This window comes from Megascapheus bottae, chromosome 13 (assembly GCF_031878675.1).
Source record: "Megascapheus bottae isolate mThoBot1 chromosome 13, mThoBot2.hap1, whole genome shotgun sequence".
In the NCBI taxonomy this organism is placed as follows: domain Eukaryota; kingdom Metazoa; phylum Chordata; class Mammalia; order Rodentia; family Geomyidae; genus Megascapheus; species Megascapheus bottae.
Window position 1 is genome coordinate 19,053,545 of NC_143521.1, and position 14,276 is coordinate 19,067,820.

The following is a 14,276-nucleotide window of genomic DNA, read 5'->3' on the forward strand; positions in this document are numbered from 1 at the left end:
AGAAAAATACCAGTGTGATACACATTATTAGACATAGAGAAGGTAAATACATTTTTCATCATTTTGTTACTCTATTTGGAGTTTCTTTTTCGGGGGAGGAGAGGTTCAACTCCGGGCCTGGGTGCTATCCCTGATCTCTTCACATCAAGACTAGTGCTCTACCACTTTGAGCCACAGCACCAAGTCTGGTTTTCTGGTGGTTAACTGGAGATAAAAATCTCACGGACTTTCAAGCTGCGGCTGGCTTTGTGTTTCGAACCTCAGATCTTAGCCTCCTAAGTAGCTAGGATTACAGGAATAAGCCACTGGCGCCCAGCTTATTTTTTTAACCTGGTCTTTTGTGGGAGTACCCATGTGTGTGTGTGTGTACATTTGTGTACTGGGGTTTAAACTCAGGGCCTCCCAATCTCACTTGGTGTCTTCTCTTAAGGCTAGTGCTCCACACTGGAGCCATACCTCCAGTTTCATCTTTTTAACTGTTAGAGATGAGAGTTGAGGATTTAAGTGTCCAAGGTGGCTTTAAACCTCTATCTTCATTTTTCTGTCTCTTGAGTAGCTAAGAGTATAAACCACTGTAACCTGGCTAACAAAGTATACGTAGTTCAGGGTAGATTGAACTCGTAACACTCTAGAGTGTACCATCAAACCATGCCCAGGGGCTGGAAGTGTGGCTTAGTGGTAGAGTGCCTACCTAGCATGCATAAAGCCCTGGGTTCACTTCCTCAGTACCACATAAAACAAAAAGCCAGAAAGGGTACTATGGTCAAGTGGTAGAGAGTAAGCCTTGAACAAAAAAAAGAAACTCAAGGACAGTGCCCAGGCCCTGAGTTCAAGCCCCAAAACTGGCCAAAAAAAAAAAAAATACCCCGCTTAAAAATGCTTTGATATATTGAACAAGTTCACCACCACTAGGCCAAACTCCTGGCACTGTGATTATTCACCTGTGGCTCTAGAGATGTGTTCTTACCCACAAATGGGATAGTAACTTGCCTTTAATATTAACAAAGTATTCAGATTATAATATTCAAATGTAGAGAATACATACTTGTCTTCTTCTGAGACAAGATTTAACTATGTATCCCAAAGGAACCTTGAACTCTATCCTTCTACCTTAGCTTTCTATGACACATCCAGCTGAGAATATATTTTAATGAGAATATAGTATGTGACCATGCCTATCAGAGAAGGTGCATTTAGGTGTAGTGGTGTATGGACTCTAGAGGCTGAGGCTAGAGGATTCTTCAGAGTTCGAGCCTACTTCAACCCAGTCTCAAAGAAAAGAAAGATAAAATGGATCTACACAAGCTGAAAGTCTCAATCTCAATTCCTTATGAAGTTCTTTAGAATAAAGCCTTAAGGATTTGACATGTAACATGAAAACGTTTTGTTCAGACCTATTAATGCATAAGTACAGATTGCGGTGGGGAGGGTAGACATATTGAGGATTGAAATTCAAGGTTCATAATTGCTAAACACCTGTTCTTCCATGTATGCCATGCTTCAGGATGGGGGGAGGGGCAGTTATTTATTCTTTTTCAGAAATGGAGGCTCATAATGCTGCCCAGACTGATCCTAAACTCCTGGGCTCAAAGGAACCCTCATAACTAATCATCCCCAGTCACTGAGGTGCAGATGCATACAACACTGGGCATTACCTCTTTTCTCTTTTTCTCTTCCCTGCTCCTTTCTCTTTATTAATGTATGTTAATTGTGCAAGGGGTTCTATTACTAAAAAAGATTTGGCTCAGCATAAAGATGCATTTATTTTTGCAGTGATGAGGATTTATGTCAATACTTTGTGTGTCGGCCAAACAAACTGTATACGGTAACACCCAGAACAACATGGACTTTAGTTTCAGAGGTTCTCTGCTGAGTGCTTACACCTGAAATCCTACCTACTGGGGATACTGAAATCCGATTTTTTTTTTTTTTTTGCTATTTCTAGAGTCATACAAAACATTAAAAAAAAATACCTTTTCAGATGGTATTAAAAATGCTACCCAGAAAACCAGCCAATTAAAGTATTTTTCTTGTAACCTTTCTCTTGAATCTTAAATTTTAAACCACATATCGAGTCATGTCTGGGTCCTAAAAGCTGAGTGATGATTAAGCCTTGGCACGGGCAGACACCTGCTCTCACACCAGCCACGCATTGACTAAGAGATGCCCGCACCGCCTATCTGCAGTTCCGGTCTGGACTCCGAGAAGCCCCGCCCCCAAGCGGGAAGTTCACGGTGTCTGCCGCAGGACTACCCATTGCCGCGTGGGAGAGGTGGGACTTCCTTAAATCTTTCGTCATCTCTAGTGCGACGCTACGTCATCCGCTGGACTAGGAAGGTCAAGGTTGGCGGTGCGCCCCGTGTCTGCGCACGCACTCACTTCGCTTTCCCGCTCCGGGCGCCTGCGCCTTGGGGCGCGAGGCGTGTAGTGGCCGGTTTCCTCTCCGTGTGTGACAACGGCGCTTTTGGTCCCCGACCCGGCTCGGACATGCTGTGCCTTCTCCGTGGGGGTCGATGGCCCCGATCACTGCTGCAGACCTCACAGCTCTGGACTGCCGGCCCGTCGCCTCCGCCGGCTCCAGTGAGCGGTGCCCAGCTCCGGCCTCCCCCGGTGTGTGTGGTTGCGTCTATGTCTGCGATGGCTCCGGATGGCGCCGGCGGCTGGTACGAAGCCCTGGCCGAGTCGACGGCCGTGAGGGCGGCGGAGGAAGTGTTGCTGGGCGCGCACGCCGCCACGGGCCTTCCCTGGTGGGGCAGCATCCTGCTGACCACCGCGGCCCTGCGTGGCGCCATCACGCTGCCCCTGGCCGCCTATCAGCAGTACATCCTGGCCAAGGTGAGGGGCGCGCGTCCGCCCTCGCGGCGGAGGAAGGCGGACGGAGATCCTCTTCCGGGGCCTGTAGCCCGCGGGAGTGGTGCTCTTCGTCGGGGCCACTGTTGCCGGAGAATTTAAATAAGACCTGGCGAATATCTGTCGTGTTCATTTGTCTCACCGGATTTGTGCTCCAAACACTAGCACTGAGAAAACTTGCTTGTATTGGTACTTGCTGCTGTATTATTTCAGTCAGGCCTTGCTCTTGATTGAGTCCAGGTTAACGGCAGCAGAAGAAATTGTAAGGAGAAACCCCTGTCACATTACCATCCTAAAAGTTTTAAGAGGATCTGCAGCATCTTTTTGTCCTGAAGTTATTCCAAGTGATCTTTCTGACTAGAAATTAACTACCAAACGAGCAGTTTGCAAACTCGATTTCTCCTCCTGGCCCTCCCACTTGCAGCTTTTGTGTCTGGATAGTTACTTAAGGTCACTTGCGGGCTTCATTGTCGTTTCTGTGACACCAGTAAAGCAGTGCCTTTCCTTGACTACAGTGATAGAATCCTAAGGTGCTTTGAAGACAGTGATAGAAATTATTCAGATCTGAGCTCTCACAGCAACTACTTTGCAGAAAGAATTGTGCAAGTATATAAGTGGAGTTGTAACATACTAAAGCAAGTTAATAGAGTGTTTTTTTTTTCTTAAGAATAGGTCAGAGCAAATTTTCAGTTTAATCTCATGATTCTGTAGTAATAGTAGTAGCAGTATTAGTAGTGGTAAAAGCAGCAGCAGTTATATATCTTTTACATGTGATATTAGTATGCTGCACCATGCAGGTATCAAGCTGGGTTGGATTTTATTGTGACTGAAGACAGTAGTAAGTTAGCTTGTGCTTTATTACTTTGTCCATACCTTCAACCTGGCTTTTTGCTGGTTACACAGCAAAAAAAGTCACACAGACTTTTTTTTTTTTTTTGGTCAATTGTGGAGCTTGAACTCCAGACTTGGGTGCTGTCCCTGAGCTCTTTTGCTCAAGGCTAGTACTTTGCCACTGAGCTACGGAGCCACTTCCAGTTTTCTGCCTGTTAATTGGAGAAAAGAGTCTCCTGAACTTTGCAGCCCTGCCTGGCTTCAAACTGTGATGCTCAGCTCTCAGCCTCCTGAGTTGCGAGTATTACAGGTGTGAATCACTGATGCCTGGCTCCCACATACTTATTTGTCCAGACTGGCTTCACACCTCAGTTTCACATCATGAGCAGCTGAGATTAAAGGTGAAAGTTAATATCTATGCTTAGTTTCTTTTCCTCCCCTGCTCCTCCCCCCATATAATGCCCCCAGTCCATAGATAGTTTTTTTCCAAGCTGAGCTTGAAATCTTCCTGCCTCTATTTCTGGATAGTTGAGGTTCAGACATGTGCTACCATGCTGGGCTTAGGCTGTTTCTTGATCTACAAACTACATTTTCAAATAAAGGAATAGAGAGTAAACTTAAAAGTGGTAATGAATAAAGATCTTTTATGTGCTTTAAAAGAACTACCTTTTTTTTAGTTAGGTGGAAAATTTGCAACCAGAAATACAGAACATTGCCAGACATCTTAACCAAGAAGTTGCAGTTCATGCCAGGCAGTTGGGATGGTCCAAAAGAGTGAGCAAGTAAGTAATTCTGTTCATCTAGGACCACGAATTTTTGTGTGTGTGTGTGTGTGTGTGTGTGTGTGTGTGTGTGTGTATGTGTGTGTGTGTATGTGTATGTGCATGTGCGTGCCTGTGTCTGTGTATGTGTAATGTCAAAGGTTTAGGTGCTCTGTAGATTAGACAGGAAAGTAGTTTTTCACTTGTTCAGATTTTCATATTTCAACAGGTTACTGTGTAGCATGGCCTGAAAGCAAAGAAATGGAGAAAAAACTATTCTGTGGTGGTGTACCTGTGCATACACATGCTGGTACCAGGGCTTGAACTCAGACTGCCCTTGGATAACCAAGGTGCTGTGCATTTAGTCAATATCTAGAGCAGTTATTCACATGGCTTTTTGGGAAGATACCAAAACACATCCAGTGTTGTTTGCCCTAGGATTCTACATTTGTCACTGTATCATTATTCAGCCTACATACTTGTTTGGTTGCTTTCCCAACTTTTGATCTTTCCTAGACTATGACTTAGTAGTCACCAGTGTTGATTGAGGAGAAAATGAAATTTTATGAACAAATGTATATTAAATATGCTGTTACTTATATGTTGTTTTATAGATACAAACTTGCTATCTGTTGAGGGTTTTTTGTTGTTGTTGTTTGTTTTTTTGAGACAAAAAATGTAGATCAGGCTGACCTTGATTTCTGCTTTAGCTTTCTGAGTGTTGAGATTACAGGTATGCTCACCTTTTATGGAGCTCATGTCAGTCTTTAGTGATAAAAAGACCTGATACTTAAAAAGACAAATTGTGGTAGTTTAAGGTCTTTATTTAGTAAAAGTTGACAAAGCTTTGATTTTGAAATCTCACCATTCCAAAGAAATCTGAGAATTATAGGCATATAAATCAAAAGAAAAGACTGATAGCTGTTCACCTGAGTAATCAGCAGTCTTGATAAAACCGTGGATCTTGCTTCTTTAGAAGAATGTATCTGGATAACCATTTTCATATTTTGAAGGGTAAAATGGGTTAGAGAAACCTTGATATAGAAGACTGATTTATTGGTGTCATCCAGGGACCAGAATATGCAGGTGTATAAAGAGATGTAAAGATAAGAGTAGAAGAATATGAGGATCTAGAATATCTGTGTTTATTGTGTTAATTCAGTAATTTGATTAAATTCAACAAAACTATTGATTGCCTATCTTGTACCAAACATATAATTCCAGAGATTTGAAAAACAAAGACCCAACACTTGAACTAAGCATGCTAGTATACACCTATAATCCTATCCCTCACGAGGCAGAGGCATTACGATCACAAGTTTGAAGTTAACCAGAACTACATAAATACCCTGCCTTGAAATCAGCAACAGAAAAGAACCAGCACTTACCTCTCAAGGAGACTTTAGACAGTAAAATTTAAGAATAGACTACTGGCTGGGTACCAGGTAGATCTCATCTGTAATCCTAGCTGTTCAGGAGGCTGAGATCTGAGGATCACAGTTTGAAGCCAACCTGGACGGAAAGTCCATAAGACTCTTAAGTCCAATTAACCCCAGAAAATCAGAAGTGATGCTGGGGCTCAAAGTGGTAGGGTAGCCTTTAGTACAAAAGCTCACAAGCCTTGAGTTCAAGCCCCATGACCCCCCCCCCCAAAAAAAAAACTAATGTACCAAGTAAAGGGATTCTTCTTCATGAGAAAGTTTGTTGGAAAATGGTGAATACTTCGGTGTTCCAATAGTACACAACAATACAAAATTACATAACTACAAAGGATATATTTTGAGAGCAAGTGAGTGTGTTTCCTGGACTACAGAGAGTAAAATATGCTTTTAGCTTTGGTATTTCTGATTTAATTGTATTCAAAATATGCCAGTTTTGAAATTTTCTTTGTTAAAGCTTACTTGGCCAAAGATTGGTGATAGTCAAATTGTTGTATAGTTATATATTGTTCTGTATTCGATTTTTTTTTTTTTTTTGGCCAGTCCTGGGCTTGAGCTCAGGGCCTGACCACTGTCCTTGGACTTTCTCAAGGCTAGAGCTCTACCACTTGAACCTCAGCACCACTTCCAGCTTTTTCTATGTATGTGGTACCAAGGAATTGAACCTGGGTCTTCGTGCATGCTAGGCAAGCACTCTACCACTAGGCCAAACTCCCAGCCCCTTGATTTTTTTGTTTGTTTCTTTTTGCCAATCCTAGAGCTTGAACTTAAGACCTGAGCACTGTTTTGGGCCTTCTCAAGGCTAGCACTTGGCCACCTGAGCCACAGCACCATTTCTGGCTTTTTCTGTATATGTGGTACCTTGGAATTGAACCCAGGGCTTTGTGTATGCTAGGTGAGCATCTACCACTAGGCCACACTCCCAGTCCCTCTGTATTAGGTTTTTTATGTTTGTTTGGGTTTTTTGAGGTGGGGGTTGTTTGTAGTACCGAGGAATCGAACCTGGGTCTTCATGCATGCTAGGCAAGCACTCTTACCACTAGGGCAGACTCTCGGCCCTCTGTATTAGTTTTGACAAGCCTTTATTTGCTTTTTGCTTAGGCAGCTCCTTAATATGAATTATGACAATAAAAATAAACAAGGATCTAAACCTTTTTGTCAGTAACCACAGAATGCGTGTGATTTTGCTTTAGGGATCAACCAGTACTCATAGCCAAGTGATATTTCCCCTTTTGCCTTGCCCCTGTGCCCTCCATTCAGGCTCACTTACCTGAAGAACATGAGGAGGCTTGTTTCAGAGCTGTATGTTCGAGATAACTGCCACCCTTTCAAAGCCAGTGTGCTGGTCTGGATTCAGATACCAATGTGGATCTTTGTGTCTGTTGCCCTCCGGAACTTTAGTATAGGAGCAGCACATTCAGAAGGTACCCTTTTCCCAAATGAGTTCTGTAACATTGTCCTTCCAGAAGTACGATTTACTGTCGTCCTTAAGTATAAACAGATTGCCTATATTGAGGGGAAAAATTGTTTTAAACAAATTGCACCATGAATAAAAATAATCTAGAATTAATGAAAATTATTAGTGTGCAGGGGACACCTTGGAATTTCCAGACTACTTATGTTTTATGTATTCCCTCTTCTGTTTTTAGGAATTCTAACATTTGCATTATAAAAACTATTTCTGCAGGCTTTTCTGTTCAGGAGCAGTTAGCTTCTGGTGGCGTCCTGTGGTTTCCTGACCTTACCGCACTGGATTCCACTTGGATTCTGCCTATCTCACTTGGTGTCCTCAATTTATTAATCGTGGAGGTTAGTGCGTTTACATGGGATTAGTTTGCGGTATACACCATTGGGGGTTTTGTTGCTGCCACTGTGACACCAGCTATGCATATATTTGAGGTAGGTGGAGAGCACGCTGAACACTAATTGGGACTGCTGTCTTTTTTTTTTTTTCCCCCTCGCAGTTCTGGGGCTTGAACTTAGGGCCTCAACACTATCTTTGGACACTTTTTGCTGAAGAGTAACACTCTGCCATTTGAGCCACAGTGCCACTTCTGGCTTTTTCTATGTATGTGGTACTGAGGAGTCAGACCCAGGACTTCATGCATGCTAAGCAGTCACTCTAGCACTAGGCCATATTCCCAGCCCCTCCACATTTTTTTTTTTTTTTTTTTTTTTTTTTTTGCCAGTCCTGGGCTTGAGCTCAGGGCTTGAGCGCTGTCCTTGGACTTTCTCAAGGCTAGCACTCTACCACTTGAGCCTCAGCACCACTTCTGGCTTTTTGCTATGTATGTGGGGTACCAAGGAATCAAACCTGGGTCTTCGTGCATGCTAGGCAAGCACTCTACCACTAGGCCAAACTCCCGGCCCCCCTCCACATTTTTTAAATTTAATTTTTAAGTTGTATCAATGGTGATTTGCAAAGAGATTATGGTTACATTAGTCAGTAAAGAGAACTTTTTTTTCTTTTTTCTTTTTTTTGGCAATTCTGGGGCTTGAACCCAGGGCCTGGGCACCGTCTCTGAGCTTCTTTTGCTCAAGGCTAATGCATTTGAGCCACAGCTCCATTTCCAACCTTTTCTGTTTATGTGGTCCTCAGGAATCGAACCTGGGGCTTCATGCATGCTAGTCATGCACTCTACCACTAAGCCACATTCCCAGCCAAGAGTATATCTCTTTTTGGACAATGTCACTCACCCTTTCCTTTGATCTCTCCCATTTTTTCCTTCCCATCTCCATCCACAAATTATGTTGTTTCTTTTCAGCACGGTGCCTGGTGAGTACCACTGCTGCATTTGTTCACCCTTTGTCCCTCTATTCGTGGACCCTTCCTTGCCCTCTCAAAGACAAATAAATGAACAAACAAGACAAAAAGAAAAGAAAGCAAAAACAGCAACAAAGCGGGGGGACCCTCATTTCCATTTCCTGGAGTTCATTTTGATAAGTATTATTTTATGTGATCGGTTACACAAGGGCATTGCACCTCTGTTCTTCTCTACAAGTGTCCTCCTTTGCTCTCACTGTGTGTGAATGCCTAGATCTGAATTTTTTATTAGCATCAATTAGTTGTACAAAGGGGTTTCATTTTGAGATGTCCAAATATGCATACAATGTAGCTTGATCAGACTGTATCCTATATCACTCTCCCATATTTCAGTCCCAGCAAGCTTCATATTTCTGTTTCACCATGTACATAAAGTATTTTGACTGTATTCACCTTGCCTCCTTCACCTTGCCTTTCCTCTTTTGCTTGGTAAAAGCTAGTAAAAAAATAAGCATTGATTTCAAAACTTGTCTGATTAGTAAGCATTTTAATGGTCAGTATATGTATGTGTATGCCTTTTCAGATCTTTGCTGTGCAAAAAAGTGGAATGTCCCGTTTTCAGGTGTATATCACACACTTTGTCCGTGCCGTATCACTATTGATGATTCCAATTGCTGCAACAGTTCCTTCAGTGAGTAACCACTAGTATTGTAGAGGTGTGTGCTAAGTGCCTCCATTCTTGCCTCAGATTGGCTGGGATCTTGCCTCTTCCATCGGGCTTCATCTTTCTGATTTTCTCCTGATTTTAGTTTTGCACACTAACTCAGCTACCAGGTAATACTTGAATATTTCTTGGGATTGGCTCATTTTCTTTAATGTGAATGTTCTAAACTCCTCTCTTAATCAGATTCCTTTCTCCTGCCTCACCTTGCACCATACCTGAATATGATATTTGCCTGTGGATAGATTACTTGATATGTAGTAACTTTCTTCTTGTATAGAAAAAAGAAACACAAACCTCTGCTAAGGTTCATATGGGCCCATGTATGTTATTTAATCTTAATTTAAAACTCTGTTGTTATAGAATTAAACTTTGTAATGGAAGTAGAAAATGAAATAGTTCCATTTGTAGTTATTTCAGTCTTTTGTATATTTCCCACAGACACTGTAGATGTGATTAAGAGGACAAGCTGAGACTGACAGATTTGTCTCTGTCTTAATCAGAACCAACATGTTGGCCCTAAAAGTAGAATGCAATTACTGCCAGTGGTTATGGCTATATGAAAACCTTAGAGTACTTGTTTTAGGAATTGTAACCAGGATATTTTTGGCAAAAAATGTATTTTTCTGCTGTCACATGAACATAATAACACTTGTCATTAACAGCAAACAGAAGTTTTATCATCTCTGAAGTAGTATTTGAGAATTTATGAAATGGTATCAAGTTTCTAATACCCTGTGAGTATAGAACAGTAGAGATTCACTGCATTGCTAGGGAATATAGTTACAGCTAAAGGAAACCCCAGATGAGATCAAATAGGAGCCATGAAGCTTCAGAAGTGATTAAGTTCAGAGTGGTGTGCCAACTGTGAGAGGTTGGCCTGCTGTTTTCTGCTCCATCCCTCACTGCTTGTCATCTGTCCTCATAGCCACACACTGTTCTAGTTGCTGCCAGAGCTTGTCTTGCAGGATTGGTAAAGGACGCTTTAAGCGTAGTCATTTCCTTTTAAGGAACATTGACAGAATTGTGCTCTCATCTTAGTTTTTTGGCCATATCTGCTCAGAAGAAGCTGGGAAGGATGTATGTACCTTCCTATGGTTCTTTTCCTCCCTCCCTTCCTCCCTCTCTCCTTTCCTTCTCTTCCTCCTCCACTTCCCGTCCCCTTCTCGTTCCCCTCCTCTGCCTTCTTTCTTGAACTCTGGACCCCTGGGTATTGTCTCTGAGCTCTTTAGCTCAAAGACTAGTGTTCTGAGCCACAGCACCACTTCTGGTTTTCAGGTGGTTAATTGGAGATAAGAGTCTCATGGACTTTAGTGCTGGGGCTGGCTTTGAACCTTGATCCTCAGAACTCCGCCTCCTGAGTAGCTAGGATTACAGGTGTGAGCCACCATTGCCTGGCTCTTTCTTTTTTAAAGATAGCAATACTAAATAAAACATGAGATTTGGGGGTTGGTTTTTTTTTTTTCTTTTTGAGATTGTGTCTTGATTTCCAACCCAGGCTGGCTTCAAATACAGTTCTTCTGCCTCCACTTTCCAAGTGTTAGGATTATAGCCATGTACTACCATCCTTAGTTTAGGATTTTGTTTCTAAAAATAAGAAGAATTGATACTTAAATGGCAGCTTATGGTCACTGAGTTGTGCTTATATATTTTCTTGCTTGATTGCTATGTCAAATATTGATGAGTGTTTGTGGGAAAGTGAGATCTAGGGCTGCTAAGGTTACCATGATAAATGGCCTCATTCCTGGTACTCCACCTGTATTACAGTCAGCAGCTTCTCAGGAGATCAGAGGGGAAGGTGTGCTTAATTGCCACTCAAGAGGTGAGCTCTCCTGGGTCTCTGCCTGCTGCTTGCAGTTTTCCTTTCAACCTGCATCACTACCTATTAATTCCCTTGCAGGTACCTCAAGACTGCATAGGTCTTGCTCAGTCCCCGTATACTTGTATTTACAGTGTTTTCATTCTCTCCTTAATTAGACTTCAGTGTCCTTGAGGAATGGGCCATGATCATATTTTCGTTTTCTCTTTTTAGTCAATTGCTCTCTACTGGTTCTGCTCCAGCTTCATGGGCCTCTCACAGAACTTGCTGCTGCGTTCTCCTGGATTTCGCCAACTATGTCGAATACCACCAACGAAATTAGACTCAGACACTCCTTATAAAGACCTCTTTGCTGCCTTTTATGCCAAGTTCATTTCAAGAAAATGAAGTGTTTCTCAGTCATTTAAAAATAATTGCATAATTTTAAAATAATTGCATAGTTAATATTAATATCACTGAAATGTATTCAGATTTGGGTATTATTTAATTTGCCTTTTTTGCCAGTCCTGGGCCTTGAACTCAGGGTCTGAGCACTGTCCTTGGGCTTTCTCAAGGCTAGAGCTCTACCACTTGAGCCACAGCACCATTTCTGGCTTTTCTTTTCTATGTATGTGGTACCAAGGAATTGAACCCAGGTCTTCATGCATGCTAGGCAAACACTCTATACCACTAGGCCACACTCCTGGCCCCAATTTGCCTTTTTATTAAATCATGAACTCCATGTAAGTCTTTTAATGCTAGAACTGTATATACTTAATTGTAAAATTGTGTGTTTCTATTTATAAAATCACGGCTGGTTAAAGGTGCTAGTACTTGAAAAAGACAGAATTAGATACTGAATGTTAAATGGTGCTGAGCAGTACAGCACATCAATTTTTTATAAAGTAATAAGATCCAGTGAAGTGATTTGTAATTTTTGAATTGGAGGATGGTTGTAGACTTGTTTGAGCTTGTCATAGAAGACTCCTGTGGCTTTGGCTTCATCAAAATTCTAAGCCTTACTATCAGAGCACCTCACTGATACCCAGCTGTCCTTTGGCAGCTCCTCGTTAAGAAATCCAGTGAGGGGCCAGCAGTGTGGCCTAGTGGTAGGGTGCTTACATAGTATGCACAGAGCCCTCAGTTCAATTCCTTTGTACCACATACATACAAAAAGCCAAAAGTGGTACTGTGGCTCAAATGGTAGAGCGCTAGCCTTGAGAAAGCTAAAGAACAGTGCTTAGGTCCTAAGTTCAAGCACAGGACTTGCAAAAAAAGAAAGAAAAGAAATCCAGTGAATATTGAATTAATGTGTAGCTGGGAAGAAAGATTAGAAATACATGCAATAAGCTGGATATGGTAGTGAGAACCTGTAATCCTAGCTACTTCAGATCTGGAGTAGGCAAACTACTTGAACCTAGATGTTTTAGACCAGCCTTGGTAACATAGTAAGACCCTGTCTTAAAAGAAAGGGTAGGAAAAAAAAACACGAAAACACGCACTAGAGTAATTCATGCATATCCATAGCTAGTGTAATGTTTCCTACCAATCCTATTCTGAAAAAATGCAAAATGGTGTATATATTTCTTTCCTATAATTTTAAGAACTAGAATATAGACTGTAACTCCGTATATTGCTAGAGCCCAAAGTAGAACATTTTAAGAATCTTATTCAGTCAAACCAGAAAAAACAAAAAACCAAGAACAGCTTTCTATAATGGAGGTGGTTTTTGTTCATTGTTTTCAAGACCACAGGCTCTTAGTTGGAGTCTTTGTCAGGCTGGTTTCAAATCAGATCTCAACCTTTTATGTCGCTAGAATTAGAGATATGAGCCACTCGTACCTGGATGTAGAGGTGATTTGTTTATTAAGTTTTCAAGAAGGCTTGTAGGAAAAATTGGCAGGTAATTATTCATAACTTGTTTGCTTCTTTAATTTGGAAAGGGGCAAAATTAATTATAGTTCAGATTCCATTCTTATTTAAGTTTGAAGCTGGGATGCTCTTGTGCATACCTGTAATCCTACCAACTAAGGAAATTGAGACCTGGAAACTTGAGATTCAAAGCCAGCGCAGGAGTTTGAGACATAATCTCCAATTAACTAGCAAAAAGGTGGACTGGAAGTGTTGTTCAAGTGGTACAGCACCAGTCAAGTAAGAATGTGTGGCTGAATTCAAGCCCTAGTACTAGTATTTAAAAATAAAAGAAGAAACAATAAATTTGATAGGAATTTGAAAAGAAAATTTAGGGATTTTTGAGAAAATTGTACCTTTATTGCTAGAATACATCTGATTATGAGAAACCCTGTCATCCATTTTAATAGTTCACAATAAAATAAAAACTAAAGCATATGTAGACATTTCTTTGATGTGTGTTAACTCTTAATTGGCCTACTTAATGAAATTATGAAGTTTCCAATATAATAAATATTAAGTCAGATGCCAGTGGTTCATACCTAAAATCCTAGCTGTTCAGAGGTCTAAGGATTGCCAGAGCCTAAGATCTTTCTTACCTAATAGCCCAGACAAGAAAGTCTGTGAGACTTATCTATAATTAATCACAAAAAGCCAGAAGTGAAGCTGTGGCTCAAGTGTTGAAAGTCTTGGGGAAATAAAAGCTCAAGGACAGTGTCCAGGACCTGAGTTCAGGTCTCAGCACCTGCATACACACATAAGAATTGAATATATAATGATAGAATGCGGAGGCCACCTGAGTGCAGCTCACCGAGAAGGTAGAGCTGAGTAGTGGTACCCAGTGTCCCGGGTGTGATGTGTGATTACAGTTGAGAAAACTTTGCCTTCCAGTTATAGGAAAGGGTCTGAAACTTGAGACAGCCAGTTGTTATTTGTGGATTTTGTATTTATAGACTGCCTACTTGTGAAAAATGTATTCGTTTTCCCTAATTGATTATTTGCAGTGTTGTCAAGGTAGGTCATTCTTAATCATAAATTTGAGCCACCCCAATCACATTTTCAAACAAGTTAAGACATTACTTGCACTGCAGGTGCTTTTTCATAGTCAGCTTAGTACCGTTTTTGTTTGTTTCATTTCTTTGCTTTTTTGCTGGTTTAGTGGTTCAAATGGCCTCCAGATATCTTGCCACAGTATTGATCT

General features: G+C 41.4%; 1 protein-coding gene across 1 annotated transcript; it reads left to right on the plus strand.

Moving 5' to 3' along the window:
* The first annotated feature begins 2,337 nt into the window (after window positions 1-2,337).
* Cox18 (cytochrome c oxidase assembly factor COX18) lies at window positions 2,338-13,760 on the plus strand. Its single transcript, XM_090343447.1, has 6 exons — window positions 2,338-2,835; window positions 4,363-4,463; window positions 7,142-7,305; window positions 7,569-7,690; window positions 9,229-9,336; window positions 11,399-13,760. Exons 1-6 carry the CDS (start codon window positions 2,488-2,490, stop codon window positions 11,570-11,572), a joined length of 1,017 nt encoding a protein of 338 aa, XP_090199573.1. The 5' UTR covers window positions 2,338-2,487; the 3' UTR covers window positions 11,573-13,760.
* The last annotated feature ends 516 nt before the right edge of the window (window positions 13,761-14,276 follow it).